At 38.6% G+C, this 21,505-nt stretch overlaps 4 protein-coding genes across 4 annotated transcripts; all 4 read left to right on the top strand.

Moving 5' to 3' along the window:
• Positions 1–4,098: 4,098 nt before the first annotated feature.
• On the top strand, positions 4,099–5,010 carry LOC107197656 (atypical chemokine receptor 2-like). Its single transcript, XM_015606231.3, has one exon. The coding sequence runs from the start codon at positions 4,103–4,105 to the stop codon at positions 4,967–4,969; it is 867 nt and encodes a 288-aa protein (XP_015461717.3). The 5' UTR covers positions 4,099–4,102; the 3' UTR covers positions 4,970–5,010.
• A 1,904-nt stretch (positions 5,011–6,914) lies between these two features.
• On the top strand, positions 6,915–8,737 carry LOC103040030 (leukotriene B4 receptor 1-like). Its single transcript, XM_049470332.1, has one exon. It carries the CDS (start codon positions 6,915–6,917, stop codon positions 7,824–7,826), a length of 912 nt encoding a protein of 303 aa, XP_049326289.1. The 3' UTR covers positions 7,827–8,737.
• Positions 8,738–9,646: 909 nt separating this feature from the next.
• LOC103039710 (apelin receptor A-like) lies at positions 9,647–12,098 on the top strand. Its single transcript, XM_007230101.3, has one exon. The coding sequence runs from the start codon at positions 9,678–9,680 to the stop codon at positions 10,569–10,571; it is 894 nt and encodes a 297-aa protein (XP_007230163.3). The 5' UTR covers positions 9,647–9,677; the 3' UTR covers positions 10,572–12,098.
• Positions 12,099–20,003: 7,905 nt separating this feature from the next.
• Positions 20,004–21,074, top strand: LOC103039406 (leukotriene B4 receptor 1-like). The gene has a single exon (XM_022667419.2). The coding sequence runs from the start codon at positions 20,009–20,011 to the stop codon at positions 20,822–20,824; it is 816 nt and encodes a 271-aa protein (XP_022523140.2). The 5' UTR covers positions 20,004–20,008; the 3' UTR covers positions 20,825–21,074.
• The last annotated feature ends 431 nt before the right edge of the window (positions 21,075–21,505 follow it).

Genomic DNA, 21,505 nt, shown 5'->3' with positions numbered 1-21,505 from the left:
TTTGTCCGAGGGCCAGATATTTTCCAAGCCGTTACATGGCAGGTCGCAAAAATAAAATCTGTTTTGTAAAATGAAGTGTAATGTGATGGAGCTCTACAGGCTAGTATCTCTCCAGCCCAGAGGGTTGTTGAACCAACAGTTGATCTCAAAGCAGGTAAACCCAAGAAGAAAGGAAACAATAGATAAATGAAGACACCGCTCCTCACGCAGGATCAAACCTGTGTTGTCAGGGTCGCGGTCCAATACACTACCACTGCCCCGGCGAGTGAATTGTGAAAAGACCAAGAAAAAACGCCCTTATAAGGAGATAGGGAGCCAAAGAACTTGAATGGGTGGAAACTAAAGTCATGTCAAACACCACAGAGAATTTTATTTATTTATTTTTTTTTCATTATCGTTCATTATCCTTCAAATAACCTCACAGGCCAGATGTTTCATGCTTGCAGGCCACATCTGGCTCGCAGGCCGCCTCTGGCCGACACCTGTTTTACACCAAGTTCTGTTTTTACAGACTAAAAAGACAAAAAAAAAAAAAAACTGAAATAGTGCACAACTGATAGATGTAGCATTTTTCATGTTTTGTGATTTAAAAGAAAATTGTCATTCTTTTTTTATTCTTTATTTAACCAGACAAGTCATAAAGAACACATTTTCTTTTTTACAACAGACACAGACAGAAACATCTGACAATATCAGACCTGTGAATCAGACACTTTTACTGTAAAAGATAAAGTACTGCAGAACAGTGTGACACCTTTCCCTGATAAAGCGTGGTTCAGCGTGAGGGCGGTACATATGGTGTAGCTTCCTTGCTTTGAGGAACCACTTAGACTGTTAGTTAGGATTTTGTAATAATAAATCAGTAGATCTTCTGCTGAACAAGTAGGCATCTGACTACCAGACAACTCCAGAAGAAGGCAAGTATACATGAGATAACTTTTAATTTTAATAATACTTTTGTAAAGTAAAAATCTTTGAATCGAAGTTGAAGTCTAAAATATTTGATTCAAAGAAAAAAGTGTTTATATTACAGTAAAAGTCTTTGATTCAAAGAAAAACATCTTTGAATTACAGTAAAAATATTTGATTCAAAGAAAAAGTCTTTGAATTAAAAGAAAAAAGTTTTTTTTTAAAAAAGGTCTTTGATTTGAAAAAAAAAATCTTTGATATACTCTTTACAAATATCTGATTCAAAGTAAAAGTATTTGAATCAAAGTAAAAGTATTTATATTGAAGGAAAAGTCTTTGAATTAAAGTAAAAGTCTTTGGAAGGCAGGGACAGACCCAACCCCTTTTGCAAACGGCTGGAACCAAGCTCACAATATCATTCTTTTTTTTATGTGCTGACATTTTCAGACTTGATGTTGTGGCTAGTTTTCATGCCTTCTCTTTTGCATAAGCAAATTTGTACTGTAACAACTGTGAATGTGTCCAAATTAAACCGTGTTGGCATTGCAAAGCAGTTAACACATCAGTCTCTCACTATGATTATAAATCAGGATTACTACAGTGTTATGCATAATGCATACAAATAAAATGCTTGTGGTTCAGCTAAAGCTGGAATTAATTTGCAAAATCAACAGCATTTTTCACTCGTGGTCTGGGGTCGTGGTGCCAACTTTTTTCATGGAGAAAAGTAGCTAAACCTTTGTGATATCATCAAGTTGTATATACTGTAGTGTACAGGCTGCCTAGTATTATTTGGTATCTCTCTTATATATTGTCTTCCTCTCAATAATACTCACCTCTGAACGGCAAAAGAGCTAGCAATTAGCATGGTTAGCAGCTAATGCTATTACTGCCCCAGTATCAGTGCTGGATAACTAAACTTAAACTCCTGTAAAAATCTGTACTTCAGCAGAGTGCTTTTACTGCTCCTTAATACTTGACTGGTAAAATTCATGATAATTTTTGGAAAAATTAAAAGATTTTAGTCGCACCTTTTAATGCGAAAAATATGGTAATTTTGCAACACTAGTCTTTACACCCCCAAAATTTACCTAACCCATTTTTTTCTCATTCCTGGCACGCTCTGACGTTCCTTAACAGCTTTGTGAATCCCTTTCTGTACGCATTCACTCTTAAAGATTTAAGAAAATAACGTGTAAATACCTGCTCTGATGGATACTTTGATTGTTTGGATGTTTGGTAGCTATTGTATTATATTGTTTTTTTAAGACTCTTCTCTTGGGCTAAATTTAGCAATGTTATTTTATTCTTTATTCTCTTTTTTGTTATTCTGTTGAGTTAAAAGTCGGGTTTGTGCACTGCAGTGTGTCCGTGTGGGTGTGTGTTTAATGAGCAGAGGTGTACACGTGCTGACCACACCTATAGTAACGGACTCTGTTGATTGACTGTTGTCAGGGTTTTAATCAGTCAGTTGAGCTCCTGTCTTTTCCACTACCAAAATATATATCAACACACCAGAAATGAACCTGAACACACCTCACTTCCAGACCACCACGCCCATCAGTGTAGATTTATTCCTAAACTCGAACTAAATATTTCGTTGACGTAACTCAGACTGTTGACATGAGATAGCAATGAAAATTGAGACACGGCTCGCGCAGGGTGTGCGATAGACAATTTTGACAATTTAGCATTTTGCTTTTTTATCTACTTGAATGTGTGATTTTTGTTGTGTTTTTGTGTGTGTTGTTTGTATTTGTATTCTCTACAGTAGCATTTAATATAAATGGCATTGTCACATTTTTATATACCAGTGACCATATCAGCACCTCACTATGACTATAAAAGCATATGTATAAAAGACAGCGGCTCTGGCTATGTTTGTATTACAACCTCATTAATCAATAAATGTTCATACTGGATTTCCTATAAATAATCAATTTTGGGGCTCCAAATGGTCCAGCGGTCTAAAGCGCTGCCACTATGATCAGGAGATTGCTGGTTCGAATCCCGGCCATGCAGCTTGCCGTCAGCTGCTGGAGCCCTGAGAGAGCACAATTGGCCTTGCTCTCTCTGGGTGGGTAGATGGCGCTCTTTACATTCTATGCACCTTTTCATCACTCCTAGGGTGATGTTGATCAACACAAGGTGTCTGTGAGCTGATGTATTGGAACTGAATCACTACGCTTTCCTCCGAGTGCATTGCCTACTCGGTAATGCTGTATTAGCCGACTGTGGCTGACTTCACATGTATTGGAGGAGGCATGTGCTAGTCTTCCCCCTCCTGGTGTTGGAGCATCACTAGTGATGGGGGGAGTCCAATTGAGTGGGTTGGGTAATTTTCCTTGTAAATTAGGGATAAAATTAGAAATACATTAAAATAAATGAAGTTGGGTGTCATCAGCATAGCAGTAAATATTAATACAATTTGTATGGATTATATTAACAAGTGGCACCATATATAGAAGAAAGAGCGATGTACCCAATATCAAACCCTGCAGAACACCATATTTTACTTTCATTTAAGGAGAGAAAGGGTTTAAATAACACGCAAACTCTTCTGTACATTCTAAGAGCTGCTTGTTGGTTTATTTTAAACATGATAATCCATATGCTCTGCTCTATTTATCTCAGAAGTCGTATATCAGAGTTGGGAATTATATTACTCCAGAGCTGAGAGTGTTCCAGATAAACATTTTCCAAACAAAAATCAGCCTGAATGTAGCATTGGGGCCTGATATCGTAAATTCAAAACTGGCCGAATATGGTTTATACTTGTCAACCAGGGACTTGTAAAAATGGCACAGGCTGATTCTCATATTATACTCTGCAACCGGAGCGTTGACCACCTTAAAACTGACCATGCTGTATTTCTTGTTTTGTCAGGAAACAGTAGTAGTGTTGGAAGTACACATCTTATGTTCTTATATACTTAACTCTCACAATTTAATCAAGTAAATTGGACATATTGGAATATAAAACTTTTGCTTTAGCTTAAAGTTGATCAGCTGATACCTGATCTTACTTATTAGCATCAAACACAGTATTTAAATATAATCTTGCCTTTCCTTTGAAATATGCAAACAATACTCATTATAATACTTCCATGCAAGTCGCTTAGACTGTAAACATACTGTAGATGCACTGTTCTGCATTGTTCTCTGTTGTTCAGCTGTGCTGGTGGCCGTTCACCATGCAGCAGGATAACTGCTCCAATACTTCTCAATTCAGCGAGGCTCTTCTAATATACAAAGCCAGCAGTGCTGTACTGAGCCTGTGCTTCGTTCTGGGGGTTCCTGGTAACGTAGCAGTGCTGGTGATGCTCGTCCGACGCCTGAAGGAGAAGAACTTCACCCTCAGTCTGATGCTGAGTCTGGCGGTGTCTGATCTGCTGACTCTGCTTCCTGTGCCGGTGTGGATCTGGGCTTTCATACATGGCTGGATCTTCGGATCTGTGGTTTGCAAGATAACTGCCTACATTCAGTACTGGAGCTTCTACTGCAGCGCACTGTGTGTAATTCTGATGAGCTTCCAGAGGTACATGCAGGTTCTGCATCCTCAGACATGGGCTAAACTTGGAGACCGAGGACAGAAGGGTCTTCTGGGTGGGATCTGGATCCTGAGTGGACTGTTTGCTCTATATGCTCCCGTCCAGCGTGACGTACAAAGTGACCAACATGGATTCCAGCTCTGTTGTGAACAGTTTGGGAGTGATACAGAGGAAGTATCCACTCTGTTCTTTGAAATCCTGCTGTTTTTGATCTGTTTCTTCTCGATGGTTCTCTTTTACTATCGTCTTCACCGAGGAGTTAAAGAGTCTGCGCTCTTCAGCTGCAGCAGAATGACCAAGCTGGTGACGAGGATCGTTGTGATGTTTTTTGTTTTATTTATCATGTCTCCGTTTGCAAACTTGTTGATTATAATTGCGGTGCTGCTCAAAAATCCCAATCTGACCAAAATCGCCAACTTTTGTGGCAAAATATCAAGAGCTCTGACATTCCTTAACAGCTTTGTGAATCCATTTCTGTATGCATTCACTCTTAAAGATTTAAGAAAATAACGTGTAAATACCTGCTCTGATGGATACTTTGATTGTTTGGATGTTTGGTAGCTATTGTATTATATTGTTTTTTAAGACTCTTCTCTTGGGCTAAATTTAGCAATGTTATTTTATTCTTTATTCTGTTTTTTGTTATTCTGTTGTCCGTGTTGGTGTGTGTTTAATGAGCAGAGGTGTACACGAGCTGACCACACCTATAGTAGTGGACTCTGATAATTGACTGTTGTCAGGGTTTTAATCAGTCAGTGGAGCTCCTGTTTTTTCCACCTCCAAAATATATATATATCAACACACCAGAAATGAACCTGAACACACCTCACTTCCAGACCACCACGCCCATCAGTGTAGATTTATTCCTAAACTCCTAAACTGACAAAAGTTCGTTGACGTAACTCAGACTGTTGACGTGAGATAGCAATGAACATTGAGACACGGCTTGCGCAGGGTGTGCGATAGACAATTTTGACAATTTAGCATTTTGCTTTTTTATCTACTCAAATGTGTGAATTTTTTGTGTATTGGTGTGTGTTGTTTGTATTTGTATTCTCTACAGTAGCATTTAATATCAGTGGCATTGTCACATTTTTATATACCAGTGACCATATCAGCACCTCACTATGACTATAAAAGCATATGTATAAAAGACAGTGGCTTTGGCTATGTTTGTATTACAACCTCATTAATCAATAAATGTTCATACTGGATTTCCTATAAATAATCAATTTTGGGGCTCTAAGTGGTCCAGCGCTCTAAAGCGCTGCCACTATGATCAGGAGATTGCTGGCTCGAATCCCGGCCATGCAGCTTGCCGTCAGCTGCTGGAGCCCTGAGAGAGCACAATTGGCCTTGCTCTCTCTGGGTGAGTAGATGGCGGTCTTTACATTCTATGCACCTTTTCATCACTCCTAGGGTGATGTTGATCAACACAAGGTGTCTGTGAGCTGATGTATTGGAACTGAATCACTACGCTTTCCTCCGAGTGCGTTGGCTACTCGGTAATGCTGTATTAGCCGATTGTGGCTGACTTCACATGTATTGGAGGAGACATGTGCTAGTCTTCCCCCTCCTGGTGTTGGAGCATCACTAGTGATAGGTGGAGTCCAATTGAGTGGGTTGGGTAATTGTCCTTGTAAATTGGGGATAAAATAAGAAATAAATTAAAATAAATGAAGTTGGGTGTCATCAGCATAGCAGTGAATATTAATAACATGCTTATGGGTTATTTTCAGAGTGGCAGCATATAGAGAAGAAAGAGCGATGTACCCAATATCAAACCTTGCAGAACACCATATTTTACTTTGAATTAAAGAAAGAAATGGTTAAAATAACACGCTATCTCTTCTGTGTATTCTAAGAGCTGCTTGTTGGTTTATTTTAAACATGATGATCCATATGCTCTGCACCATTTATCTCCATAGTTGAGAATGTTCCAGTTAAACAATTTCCAAAAAAAATAAATCAGCCTGAATGTAGCATTGGGACCTGATATCGTAAATTCAAAACTGGCCGAATATGGTTTATACTTGTCAACCAGGGACTTGTAAAAATGGCACAGGCTGATTCTCATATTATACTCAGCAACCGGAGCGTTGACCACCTTAAAACTGACCATGCTGTATTTCTTGTTTTGTCAGGAAACAGTAGTAGTGTTGGAAGTACACATCTTATGTTCTTATATACTTAACTCTCACAATTTAATCAAGTAAATTGGACATATTGGAATATAAAACTTTTGCTTTAGCTTAAAGTTGATCAGCTGATACCTGATCTTACTTATGGCTTAGCATCAAACATAGTATTTAAATATAATCTTGCCTTTCCTTTGAAATATGCAAACAATACTCATTATAATACTTCCATGCAAGTCGCTAAGACTGTAAACATACTGTAGATGCACTGTTCTGCATTGTTCTCTGTTGTTCAGCTGTGCTGGTGGCCGTACACCATGCAGCAGGATAACTGCTCCAATACTTCTCAATTCAGCGAGGCTCTTCCAATATACAAAGCCAGCAGTGCTGTGCTGAGCCTGTGCTTCGTTCTGGGGGTTCCTGGTAACGTATCAGTGATGGTGATGCTCGTCCGTCGCTTGAAGGAGAAGAACTTCACCCTCAGACTGATGCTGAGTCTGGCGATGTCGGATCTGCTGACGCTCCTGCCGCTGCCGATGTGGATCTGGACTCTTCTTCATGACTGGATCTTCGGATTTGTTGCGTGCAAGATCATCTCGTACGTTGAGTATTGGTGCCTCTACAGTAGTATGCTGTGCGTGACTTTACTGAGTTTGCAGAGGTACATGCAGGTGCTGCATCCTCAAAAGTGGGCTAAACTTGGAGATAAAGGACAGAAGGGTCTTCTGGGTGGGATCTGGATCCTGAGTGGAGTGTTGGCTTCATATGCTCCCGTCCAGCGTCAATCAGGATGTGACCAATATGGATTCAAGTACTGTTATCAACGGTTTAGCAGCGACGCAGAGCAAGTAGCCACTTCATTATACGAGGTACTTCTTTTCTCGATGTGTTTCACCCTGCTGGTTTACTTCTACTATCGTCTTCACCGAGGGGTTAACGAGTCGCCCTTCTTCAGCAGCAACAGGATGACGAAGCTGGTGACGAGAATCGTTGTGACATACTTCGTCTTCGGTGTGCCGGTCACTATTGCGAACGCAATAATTGCAGTTGCAGTGCTGCTAAAGAACGACCAGCTCTCCGTAACTGCAGATCTTGTTGGAAAAATATCTACAGCTCTAATATTCCTGAACAGCGCCGTGAACCCTTTTCTGTACACGTTCGCTCTGAGACGAATACATCGTCGAGGTACGGTCACAGACTTTGCTCAGACAGTGCAAAATAGTATGTAACTTGAACTTAAAGGCTTCTTCTGATAGACAGCACAATTTTTGTCAAGGTGTTTGTCCTCATTTTTTATGAAAATGTTTGGATTGTTTCAGCTCTGCTTTGACAATAAGTTAGCAGTGCAAGACACAACCTCTTGGACAAGCCATTTTTTTTCATGATTGCAGAAAGGTTTGCTTCATCTAGTTATGACCTTCGTAGAGTCAGAAGTAATAATACTTCTTTAAACTTATCTTAAAATCAAATCCCTGGGCTGTGAGCTGATGTATCAGAACCGAGTCGCTGTGATTTCCTCCGAGTGCGCTGTGATGCTACTCGGCAATGCTGCATTAGCAGCAGCTCCAAAAGAGGCAGTGGCTGACTTCACATGTGTTGATAACTTAAATTAGCAGTGAGCTAGCCAACATAGTAATGTTACTGGGAAGAGAACTAAAGCTTGCAATAAGCAAGCTAACCTTAGCAACAATCTAGCTAAAATAGTAATGTTACTGGGGAGAGAATTACTGTTAGCAATGAGCTAGCTAACCTTAGCAACAATCTAGCTAAAATAGTAATGTTACTGGGGAGAGAATTACTGTTAGCAATGAGCTAGCTAACCTTAGCAACAATCTAGCTAAAATAGTAATGTTACTGGGGAGTGAATTACTGTTAGCAATGAGCTAGCTAACCTTAGCAACAATCTAGCTAAAATAGTAATGTTACTGGGGAGAGAATTACTGTTAGCAATGAGCTAGCTAACCTTAGCAACAATCTAGCTAAAATAGTAATGTTACTGGGGAGAGAATTACTGTTAGCAATGAGCTAGCTAACCTTAGCAACAATCTAGCTAAAATAGTAATGTTACTGGGGAGAGAATTACTGTTAGCAATGAGCTAGCTAACCTTAGCAACAATCTAGCTAAAATAGTAATGTTACTGGGGAGTGAATTACTGTTAGCAATGAGCTAGCTAACCTTAGCAACAATCTATCTAAAATAGTAATGTTACTGGGGAGAGAATTACTGTTAGCAATAAGCTAGCTAACCTTATGACGAGCTAGCTAAACTTAGCAACAATCTAGCTAAAATAGTAATGTTGCTGGAGAGTGAATTACCATTAGCAATGAGCTGGCTAACCTTATGACGAGCTAGCTAACCTTAGTAACAAGCCAGGATCTGTTTGAGGGCAATTGTTTTCACATTTTAATAATAAAAATCCATAATTCATTAATGCATAATAAAAATGAATGGAATTTGAATTTGAATGTGTGTTGTGTTGGTAATTACACCAAAAGGGTGTAATTGTATACCGTCCTGGTGTTGGGGAAACAGTAGTGATAGTCCTAGTGAGTGGTTTGGGTAACTGGCCATGCAAATTGGGGAGAAAATGAAAAAAAAAAAAAATTAAATCCTTGCATTGCATCAGAATTGTATTAATTGTCAATGAATCAAAGTGAAAATGAAATGAATCTGTGCAGACAAAACATAAAATATCTTAGGTTAATTTTTTTGTGTGCAATCTAATGAATCAAGTGAGTCAAAATAAATGTAAGAAACGCAGCATTTTTTTTTTTTGCTTTTTTTTTGCTTTTTTCTTACTCTCTCAACTTCAGAGGGGTGTCAGCTTTTGATATGTGTTTGGTAATGACTGATCACATTTATAGCAAGTGGAATTGTTTGATATACAGTTGCACCAATGCTATCATTTTTCTGCATATGCAAACCAGTTCTGAGAAATATTCATACATATTCATACGGCATTGTTGGGAAAGCCGTGACTGTGCAGCAGGAAAGAGGAACAATGACTTTGTTTATTTCCAGCCTGCACTGTTCTCTCAGCGCAGTCACATCAGTTTCTGACATCTGACCGTTCTAAACCATGCAGAAACCCAACTGCTCCAGCAACTGCCGGCTCACCCACGACTTTCCGGTATGCATAGCTAACAGTGCTGTGCTGGGCCTGTGCTTCGTTCTGGGGGTTCCTGGTAACATAGCAGTGCTGGTGATGCTCGTCCGACGTCTGAAGGAGAAGAACTTCACCCACAGTCTGATGCTGAGTCTGGCAGTGTCTGATCTGCTGACTCTTCTTCCACTGCCGGTGTGGATCTGGGCTTTTCTAAACAGCTGGATCTTCGGCTCTATTGTTTGCAAGATCATCTCCTACGTTCAGTATTGGGGGATCTTCTGTAGTGTGTTCTGCGTTACTCTGATGAGCATCCAGAGATACATGCAGGTGCTTCATCCCCAGGCTTGGGCTAAACTTGGAGATAAAGGACAGATGTGTCTTCTGGCTGTGATCTGGATCCTGAGTGGACTGTTGGCTTCATATTCTCTCATCCAGCGCGACATTGGATGTGACCAGCATGGATTCCAGTTCTGTTTTCAGAAATTCAGCACAGATACAGAAAAAGTGATCACTTTATCCTTGGAAATCCTGCTGTTTTTCATCTGTTTCTTCATGCTGGTCGTCTTCTACTATCGTCTCCACCGAGGAGTTAAAGAGTCGCAGTTCTTCATCAGCAGCAGCCGAATGACCAAACTGGTGACGAGAATCATTGCAGTGTTTTTTATTTTGTACATTTTGCTTCCGTTTGCCAACTTCTTGATTATTATTGCAGTCTTGCTTGAAAATCACAATCTCTCCTCAATCGCAGACTATTGTGCCAAAGTATCTAAAGCTCTGACACTGGTGAACAGCTGTGTGAACCCTTTTTTGTATGCATTCTCTCTGCAAGAGCTGCGATGTCCGTTTACTGCGACGAAAGAAAGGTGAACGGATCAGATTTCACAAAATAGTTGGTAAAGGCTGCGTCTGATGGATAGTTGGCTGATGGTTTGGCTTGATTTGTTAAGAATTTATGCTGTGTTAAGTAGGGGGCACACCCTTAACTGAGATATTAAAAATACAAAAATTGTATCAGATTCATCAGGTTTGTAACAGAAGTCAATGATCCAGAATGTCATGATACTAATAATGTACTCTAAATATCTCCATATATCCAAGATTAAAGTAAAATAAATGATACTGGACAGATATAATCTGTATCTAGTAGATATATAATGGAAAATGAGAACAGTGTGAATTTTTCTTTTGCTAAAAACAGCAAAAAAGTAAAACCCTGATGTGAGAATTAGGGGTGGGTGATATGGCACGATACTTCACGGTATAATATCGTTCACGATATTCCAAAACGTTGGCGATATTATTGTGTATGATATGATAAGGAATACCCCTAATGTTAAGTTAGACTTTTGCATGTGTAATACACTTAATTGCTCTTTTTTCAGATGATAAAATCTGAAAGTGATTGACCGAATCAAATGAAACTTTATATGTGAATATGTGATATTAAATGTAACAATTATACACTTACAAATGATGAGTTTCAATGAATTTACTAAATTACTAACAAAAAACGAAATACTAAAAACCTCTGGAATATAATCAAGAGGATGATGGATGATCACAAGCTTAAATTTGTGCACCAGGAGTAAAGCAGCATAAAGTTATCCAAAATCAGCGTGTAAGACTGATGGAGGAGAACATGATGCCAAGATGAATGGAAACCGTAATTTAAAAAAACAGGGTTTTTCCATCAAGTATTGATTTCTGAACTCTTAAAACTTGTTTTCTTTGCAATATTTGTTATACTTTTTTTTGTTATTTTACCCACTTCTCAATTTCTGCAAATACATGCTCTAAATGACTATTTTATTATTAAATTAATATTTTAATTTAGAATTTGGGAGAAATGTTGTCTGTAGTTTATAGAATAAAACAACAATGTTCATTTTTACTTAAATATTTACCTATAAATAGTAAAATCTGAGAAACTGATTCAAAAACTGAAGTGGCCTCTATTTTTTTCCAAAGCTGAATGTAAGTGAATACTATATATACTATATATAATATATACTGTATACGCTCCATTGTACTACAAAATAAGTTAAGCAAGGGGTACCGAGTGGTCCAGCGGTCACTATGAGCGGGAGGTCGCAGGTTCAAACCGCTCTCATGCAGTTTTGCCATCAAGCTGCCGGCGCTCAGAGGGAGCAAAATTGGCCCTGCTCCCTCCGGGTGGGTAGATGGCACTCTCTCCCCACATCACTCCTAGGGTGATGTCTGCAGCATAGGACGTCTGTGAGCTGATGTATCATAACTGAGTCGCTGTGCTTTCCTCCGGCAATGCCGCATCAGCAGCAGCTCGAAAAGAAGCGGTGGCTGACTTCACATGTATCGGAGGAGGCATGTGTTAGTCTTCACCCTCCTGGTGTGTTGGGGCATCACTAATGATAGGGGGAGTCCCAATGACTGGGTTGGGTAATTGGTCGTGTAAATTGGGGAGAAAATGGGAAAAATTGGAAACAAAAAAATACATAAATAAAAAAAAATCAGTTGAGAATTAATTATTTTTTATTTGTATATATTTTAATGTATTTATTTTGTACAACCTGTTCACAACCCGCCCCGAACGTTGGGTTTGCGACCCACTTTAGGGTCCTGACCCACCAGTTGAGAATCTCTGTATTAGAGACTGTATCTCAGAGGCATGTCAAGCACTCAGTGAGTCCTCACCAAGAGGAACACTAAACATAAGCTTTTTATAGGGCAGCAGTGGAAAAAAAGAGCCGGTGTCTAATCAGACCTCGCCTATAATTATTTAGTGTAAATTTATGCAAATATACATTTTTCATCAATGAGAGTTTTTTTTATGTTCTTTAAGAAGCATACATTTAGTCATTCATATTGTCTGTCATAATGCAATTACATATTATAGCAATTGCAATTACATTTTTTTCCTTGTTTAAACCTGTGCTCAACACGCCTTCATTTGCATAGGCAAATGTATACAGTACATTCAAGCACAGAAACCACCACTAGCATGTCCAAGCTTAACCACAGGACGAGTGTCTCTGCTCACGGTTTGCATACGAACGACCACATCAGCCTCTCACTATTACTATGACGCAGGATCACCATATATATATATATATATATATATGTTAGATCATTGGCTAACCACATTTATCGATTCTCAGATCAAATTTGGTTATCATTATCATCAGTAGAGTTTGGGTTGAGGAAGTGGGGAGTGAGGATATATCTCTTCTCCTTAAACCTACATTTTTACCTAATTTATTAATCAATTATTAATCCGTATTTCCGCATACTTGTGCTATTTTGGTACTAGGGATGTGCTTAATAAAAACATACACTTAGTATAATGTTATGAAACTGTACTTTTTAATGATAAAAATATACTTTTAGTAAATGTGTCCTAGGAGCCGATACTTGTGCAATAAAACTGTACTTCAGTGAAATTAGCTGGCCAACATGCTTTTTGTTTTGTTTATACAAATGAAAACGGTACTAATTAATGTTTTATGTATTGAACTATACTTTAAAAGGTTACTTTAGTTAGTTTAGTGTAGGTAAAATAACTTTTTTTAACAGCTTAGTTGGACAGTTTATGTCAAGTTGAACAGCTCACACAAATATACAGTACTTGAACTGTATTACATTGTGGCCAAAATAATATATGACTAATATTCTCAGTATACATTTAGTGTGCATTTATATAATTTCAATTACAAAAATAATAATAAAGTAATTAAGTACAAATTAGTGGTTCCAACAGGGGTGCCATGTGATTAAGCGGTCTAAAGTGCTGTCACTATAATTGGGAGATCGCTGATTCGAATCCCGGTCATTTAGCTAGCCATCAGCTGCCGGAGTCCTGAGAGAGCACAATTGTCTTTGCTCTCTCTGGGTGAGCAGATGGCGCAGTTTCCTCTCATCACTCCAAAGGGTGATGTGGATCAGCACAAGGCATCTGTGAGCTGATGTATCGAAACACAGTCGCTGCACTTTCCTCTGAGAGTGCTGGCTATTAAGGGTTACTCATGCTCAGGTAACTGAATGCAATCAAATCCTCACAGCAATGCGCCAAACTCTAGCAGAACACCTTCCCTGGACAGCAGTTACTCCACATGATTTATTTCTGATTTTCTCTTATTTTCTTTCTAATTAAGCTAGGCCAATTGTCCCACCCATTTAGCTGCTACTGAGCTATATATCCTCCATTACTAGTGAAGACTAGTATATGCCTCCTCCGATACATGTGAAGTCAGCCACCACATCTATACGAACTGATGCTGATGCAGCATTGCCGAGTAGCATCACAGCGCTAACGCTCGGAGGAAAGCGCAGCGACTCGGTTCCGATACATCAGCTCACAGATGCAGCCTTGTGCTAATCGACATCACCCTCTGGAGTGATGAGGTAAAAAAGAGCGCCATCTACTATACCCACCCAAGGTGCAAGGACAATTAGGCTCTCTCATGTCTCCGGCAGCTGATGGCAATTATGATATAATAATAATTACTTTAGTAGAAGTAAAAGTAAAACTATTAACAGAGAATATTAGAGGAGTGCTTTAAAAGTGACATTGCTGCAAACAGTGATGGTATAGTTACTTTGAAAAAGTAATCTGATTACTGATTACTGATTACTCCTTTAAAAAGTAACTTAGTTACTTTATGGATTACTTGATTTTAAAAGTAACTAAGTTACTTTACAAGTTACTTTATTAGTTACTTTCAGCAGCTGCAGACACAAAATGCATTTTTAACAGCAACAATTTATCTCTATTAAGTTGAACTATTTCCTAAAAAAAATAAGTTTTTTTTTTTATAAAAATAAAAAAATTAACTTAACATAAATATATTTTTTTATAAAAAATAAATTATGGTCTTTCTTGATTTTACTAAACATAAATACTTGTTTTTATAACAAATATATAAAATAAAGAAAGTCTTTCTTGACCTGACATATTTAACACTGTAAAACTGAACATTGAACTTGTTGTTCTCTGCAGGGCAGCAAGGAGTGGTTTTATAAAACAGAACCGTGTATATGGTCTAGACCAAGGATCACATATTTGCAGACTGCGGTCTGGGTCCGGACCTACTGAGAAGGATTTAATTCTGACAGTGTTCATTTGAAGCACCGGAACTTTTCTTCCCTTTATAAAGAGATAGTGAGCGGAAAACGGGCGGAAAACGAAAACGGGCGGAAACTAAAGACACGCCGAGCGCGCGAGAGAGAGACAGGGGAGAAAGCGAGACGCGTGTGATTGGGGAAGAGCGGAGGAATGGGTAAGGGAGCGGTGTGTGTGTGTGTGTGTGTGTGTGTGTGTGTGTGTGTGTGGAGGAGATGAGGTGGAGAGAGAGAGAGAGAGAGTAACGCACAGTGACTTAAATAAGTAACTTTAATCTGATTACTGGATTGGAAATAGTAACGCGTTAGATTACTCGTTACTGAAAAAAAGGGTCAGATTAGAGTAACGCGTTACTAAGTAACGCGTTACTGACATCACTGGCTGCAACAACATTACCAGAAAGCTTAAAACGTTAAATAAATATCTTTGGATATCTGAATATCTTTGAATGGACAACTCTATGCTCCTATCATATTTCAGCGCTGTATTTCAGAATGACACTACGAAAGACACTACGAAAATGAGGACAGGACAAGCGCATGCCTCCTCTGATACATGTGAAGTTAGCAATTGCCTGTTGTCTACAGCGGCGAGTCCTAGTTTGAAGGTGATGCTGTGTCATGCTGGAGAATAAATATTTCAAGCATTGACAAAAAAAAAAAAAAGATTTTTGTTTATTAAATGCAAAACTTTTTTTTGGTCTGGAGTTCCCCGAAAGGCTTAGATGGGTTTATTGGTCTGTTACATTTGGCTAAACATTAGTAAAGAGTCCTTCAAAATAACAGCCTCTCTTATTTGCCTAGGCAAATCAGTAGGACTTTCAGCACTGAAATGAAAGCAGAGACAGAAAAACACGGTGATATTCCTTTATTTGCTGTTTGCTGCGCTGACAGATCAGTGCACCACTTCAGATCTCTTCTCATCATGTTCAACCACACAACCATGGACGAGGCCAACTGCTCCAGCAGCTGCCGGCTCACCGATGACTTTCCCATATGCATTGTTAGCAGTGCTGTAATGGGACTATGCTTCGTTCTGGGGGTTCCTGGTAACGTAGCAGTGCTGGTGATGCTCGTCCGACACTTGAAGGAGAAGAACTTCACCCTCAGTCTGATGCTGAGGCTTATGATACATAAGCCAACAGACGGATGTGCCAGCCAGCAATAACTTTAAGAAAAATGAGTGGAGAGAACACTCAGAGCATGACCAGCTGATTACTGAACTGAATTGTGCTCTCTCGGACTCCGGCTGCTGATGCTGAAGTAGCATAACCCAGTTTTTCGGACTCTCTTTTATGTGGTCTGCTAAACTTAGCTACACTATATGTATAAAAGTATTGGTAGACCAAGGGAGGCATTTGTGTAAGAATATCAGAAATAGGTTGATTTATCCCCCTTCAAAAATGATACCACAAAAAGGCAGAAATTGTTTTAAAATAAAGTTTTAAAACCAAAATCTGCACCCCCGCCATAAAAAGCACCCCTTCTCGAGAGCGTGTTTCTAAGTACAGTTAGCTAAAGAAGCAATTATCTCTGCTTTAATCTAGAAGACGTGCCAAGAGGGGGTACGCACTGCCGAGAGAGGGTGCTTTTCATGGCAGGGGTGCAGATTTAGGCACTACTATGGTGCCAAATTCAGCACCCCCACTAGGAAAAGCAAAAAAAGGTGACGTGTTCCTTTTTCCTTATTTCTTACGAATCAGCATAGCTTAGAACAGTATCTTGGGTATTTTTATTTTCTAAGTAAAGTTAAAGCCAAGAAGACATGGGTGCACGCTCCCGGGAGGGGGTGCTTTTCCTGGCGGGGGTGCTGAGTTCGGCACAACACCGGCTTTACACGCGAGGTCAGTGATGAGAGCAATAAATTGCAACAATAACAATATACTGCAATAAAAACGGGTTTTGGGTAATATCATGTTCTGCTAATAGACTAGGAGGGTTTGGGTTATCTAACATTTATATTACCTGCTGCCAAAAATCTCTATGAAACGTAAAGTTACATTTGTTTAATAAAAGTAACTAATGTATTATAATAATAATAATAATAATAATAATCATAATATTCCAAATCTGTTGTTATATTATTTTAAATATTAGGTGATAACTGATTAGTTTTTGTCATATGTGTATTTTTCATGTATAAATGCATAATTTAATATCATGTTTACTTTGTAAAGTCACCTTTGGATGGATTTAAGTAATAATAAACAGATGTACAGAAAAAAAAATATTTTTGTGATTAACTGTAATTTTGCAAATGTTGTTCTATAAGTCCCTATAGGGTGGGCTTTGATTCATTTTAACAAATGTGCCCCCGCCCCCAATGTCAAACCTGCTCCTACACCTTTCACCAAGGGTATTAAGCAAGAGTTTATGCTGCTTTTGTTGGAGTAACTGTCTCTTCTTTGACTTTGACTTTTGACTTTGAATGATCACCAACCCATCTCATCATCCCCAACTCCTCCATCATTCCAGAAAACAAACAGAGAACATAGTTCCACTGCTCAACAGCTCAATACAAGGAAGAAGGGAAAAGTTGTGTTTGGCTTCATATTCCTCTTCTATTTTATCGACAATACTTCACCTCTACAGAGACTAGAGCTAAAGCTCTGTATGTACATTTTCACATCTGTATCAGCAATGGGTGCAACTTAAAGTAGCTGACTGTATTTATTAAAAGGTGTTTCCATAAATATTTGGTACAAATAGTGTGTATATGTGTGAATTATTATTATTATTTTTTTTTGTAAAAAACAAAAAAAGCTCAAATATACTAATAAATTCTTTAAATAAGTCATAGGCTGTGTCCCAATTGTGTACTACACACACAAATACTATAACATATATTAAATATTGGTTTTACAGACAAACCAAGTCACATATAATCTCCCGGAATTCAGAACGAGTGCCCCAAATGCACACACAGGCGACAGACTTTTTTTCTCTAATCGCGTGTGGGAAGGAGAGAGAGAGAAAACAGAGAGGGTTCTGATTGGCCTGTTCTCTGCAAAGAGTCTGTGAGACAGCCAATCAGTTTTTAGTGTGGGTGGGCAGTGTTTTTCCCCCCTCCTGGATGGGATTTGTTCAGTGAGTGAGAGAAAGCAGATCATGGTGGAGGCAATATTAATAATTTTTGTAATATGATATCAAATGTTTTTAATGTTGTGCAATTTTTTGTGATGTTGTAACTGTCAATTTATGTCAAATCAAGGCTTTTTTTTCCAAAAAAAAGGAAAGTAGAGGCAGGGCCTTCCAAAAAGAAAAAAGATAATACTCATTTCACCTCTGAAAACTCTATATTTAATTTAAAAATATATATTAATTTAAAAAAAGCAAAATTAATTAATTTAAAAGAAAATTTTCTGTATCCTTTGGAGTGTGTTTATTTTTTTTTTATTTGGCGCGCGGGGGTTTTGATGGGGTGGGTGATTGGGTAACCTCCCTGAAATCAACTTTTGCAACTTGGGATGTCTGGTTTTAATAGTGTGGGATTGGCAGGCTAGTATACAAGTTCTTAACATACAAACTTAGGGTGACAAAACGTCCGTATTTCACGACCTGTCCTGGGCATCCCGTTTTTTTTTCAGAAAGTGAGGAAATGTCCTGGTTTTTAAATTACCTTCATTGGACCAGAGAGCAGTAGACAGCGTGACTGTCAGCGTGGAGCCCTCCCTCCTCCACACACCTCCGCACACACACCTGATTCAACATCTGATCTCAAAAACACTAAAACCATAAAAATATTATAACATGAGCATGATGTTAAATTAAAAAGCAGTTACTGCAAATAGAAGTAAAACACTGTTTCATTCCTTCATCCAACCGTTTTTAAAAATGATATGGTGATGAAATGTAAAATGCTGATTCAAAAGGCTGACATTATGTTGATTCAACGTTAAAAATTCAACGTTAGCACAACCTTTGAACATTAAACGTTGATTCAACGTTAAAATTTCAATGTTAGCACAACCATTGAACATTAAATGTTGATTCAACGTTAAAATTTCAACGTTAGCACAACCATTGAACATTAAACGTTAGCACAACCATTGAACATTAAACGTTGATTCAACGTTAAAATTTCAACGTTAGCACAACCATTGAACATTAAACGTTGATTCAACGTTAAAATTTCAACGTTAGCACAACCATTGAACATTAAACGTTGATGAAACAACAACATACATTATTTTATTCATATTTCAACCACATTTCAACATTGAAGGTTGGTTGTGTGCAAGCTGGGGAGTATTACAGATGCATATTAGTAATTAAAATAGATAGTGTAGCATGACGAGGACCCTCAGAATTTTACCAATGAAAAGTGAAGCTACTTTGAGGTTTTTAATGGTGTAAAAATAGTGATTTCTTTGCATGGGCACTGATGGTGAACAGAAGTGGGCTATTCGACAAAGGTTTGTACTCGTTATCATTTTTCACTAGAACCCAAGTCCATTTCACATAGAATTACAGTTTTTCCACATTGTATAAACACAAAAAATGGAACTATGCACACAAATCCAAAAACATGAAGCTCGTGTTTCAACATTGTGACTCCAAACTGCTGAACTCTGAGCACAATTTCACATGTTCTCACTCAAATATCATTCTAAATCACACTAAACACAAACTGCATCATTTAGTACAGCTTGGTCACCTAAGAATCACTGGGGGGGGGGGGGGTCCTACACTGCACCAAATAAATATAGAGAACAGTAAGCCAACATATTTCCATGGATTTGTATGTATTTGAATTTGTACAGTGCTCTGCGATAGGAGAAATAAATAGCTCTGTGTGTGTGTGTTGTTTTTGGTGGAAGGAATCCCCAAGTTTTGCTTGTGATTTGTAGAATTTCAACAAAGCAGTTCATAATTTTCAGTTTGTGTTTAGAGTTTAGAGTTTTGAGAAACTGAGGCAAGTTTCTAGAAATGCATTTAAACATTCGGGAAAAACTGTAAAGGATTTCTCCTTTATTTCTAAGTGCGTAGGTTTATAAGTCCATTGTTTTTCCTCATACTGTAGGTGCTTTCACTTTTGCATATGCAAACCATTATATGACTTTCATTTGATTATTTCTTTTAGTAGAGCGAAAGTGCATTCTACATTCTACATTGTTTTCTCGTCAGCAGTGGACATTCAACCCCAACATCATGCTGGATACCAACTACACATGCTCCGGCACTGCCCAGCTCACAGACGCAGCGTAGTGATGGGACTATCTTTTGGACTGGGGGTTCCTGGTAACGTAGCAGTGCTGGTGATGCTCGTCCGACGCTTGAAGGAAAAGAACTTCACCCTCCGTCTGATGCTGAGTCTGGCGATATCGGATCTCCTGACTCTTCTTCCACTGCCGGTGTGGATCTGGGCTCTTCTTCATGACTGGATCTTTGGTTCTGTTGCTTGCAAGACCGTCTCCTACATTGGATATTGGTGTGCTTTCTGTAGCACATTTTGTGTAACCCTGATGAGCTTCCAGAGATACATGCAGGTGCTGCATCCTCAGATATGGGCCAAACTTGGAGACCATGGAGAGAAGGGTCTTCTGGCTGGGATCTGGATAGTGAGTGGGCTGTTGGCTTCATATATTCCCGTCCAGCGTGACGTAGGTTGTACACCATATGGATTCCAGTACTGTTATCAACAGTTTAAGAGTGATTCAGAGAAATTACAGACTTCACTCTTAGAAATGTTTCAGTTCTTCATCTGCTTCTTCTTGCTGGCTATCTTCTACTATTGTCTTCATCGAGGGGTCAATCAATCACCTTTCTTCAGTAGCAACAGATTGACTAAGTTGGTGACGCTGATCGTCTTGGCTTTCTTCATGTTTTACGCTGCGATTCCCCTTGTGAACATCTTAAATATCATTGCGATTTCACTGGAGAATGAAAGTCTTCTGAAAACATTTGAACTTGCTGGAAGACTGGCCAGGGCAATAACATTCCTGAGCGGCTGTGTGAACCCTTTTCTGTACAAGTTCTCTTTTAGAGGGCAGCATACTAGAAGTTCTTCGACATTGCACACTTGATTAATTTCTGGAAGTGTTCCTGAGTGAGTTCCATGCAGTGATTTCCAGTACAGATTCAGTACAACTTGTATTAAATGCAGTTCACACCTGAGGGCCCAAAGATCACCAGCATCCAGCACTGACTGTTGACCTCACCCCTTGCACACAGGGATTTTGATATTATGCACTGTGTAGATGGTGGGATATATAATTAAACTTTTTTCTGAAGTAGTTTTGAACAGTTTATTGGAAATTGGAGAACCTCAACCCATCTTTGCTTCTCTCCCGACTTTTTTTTAGATGTGTTCCTGCCATAAAATGGTGGTAAATGATTATTATTATATTTTTTTTATGAAATGGTAAAATGTTGCTCTTTTAACATCTGTATATATGTAAATATGGGTCTATGAAATTCACAAATGATAGCATTCTACTTTTATTTACATTTATTAAATGACCTTATTACATTCATTGAAAAATATGAGCACCTTTAATCGAGCCATTCTATTCTACAGTATATCAATATTCCTCATATTGGCTGGAAGTATCAGGTTTGGACTTTAGATCTTATTCAGTTTTATTCCCCAACATACTGTACAGTGTGTAGTTAATCTATAACAGGATTAATGCAAATATGACAAGTATGCAAATTTGAAATGATCTTTTTATTGATCGAAGGCATTGTTTCCTGCATCCAGGGTA

The sequence above is a fragment of the Astyanax mexicanus genome, chromosome 22, assembly GCF_023375975.1.
Source record: "Astyanax mexicanus isolate ESR-SI-001 chromosome 22, AstMex3_surface, whole genome shotgun sequence".
Lineage (NCBI taxonomy): Eukaryota > Metazoa > Chordata > Actinopteri > Characiformes > Acestrorhamphidae > Astyanax > Astyanax mexicanus.
The sequence above is the reverse complement of the archived record's forward strand: the minus strand, read 5'-3'. Positions and strand labels throughout refer to the sequence as shown.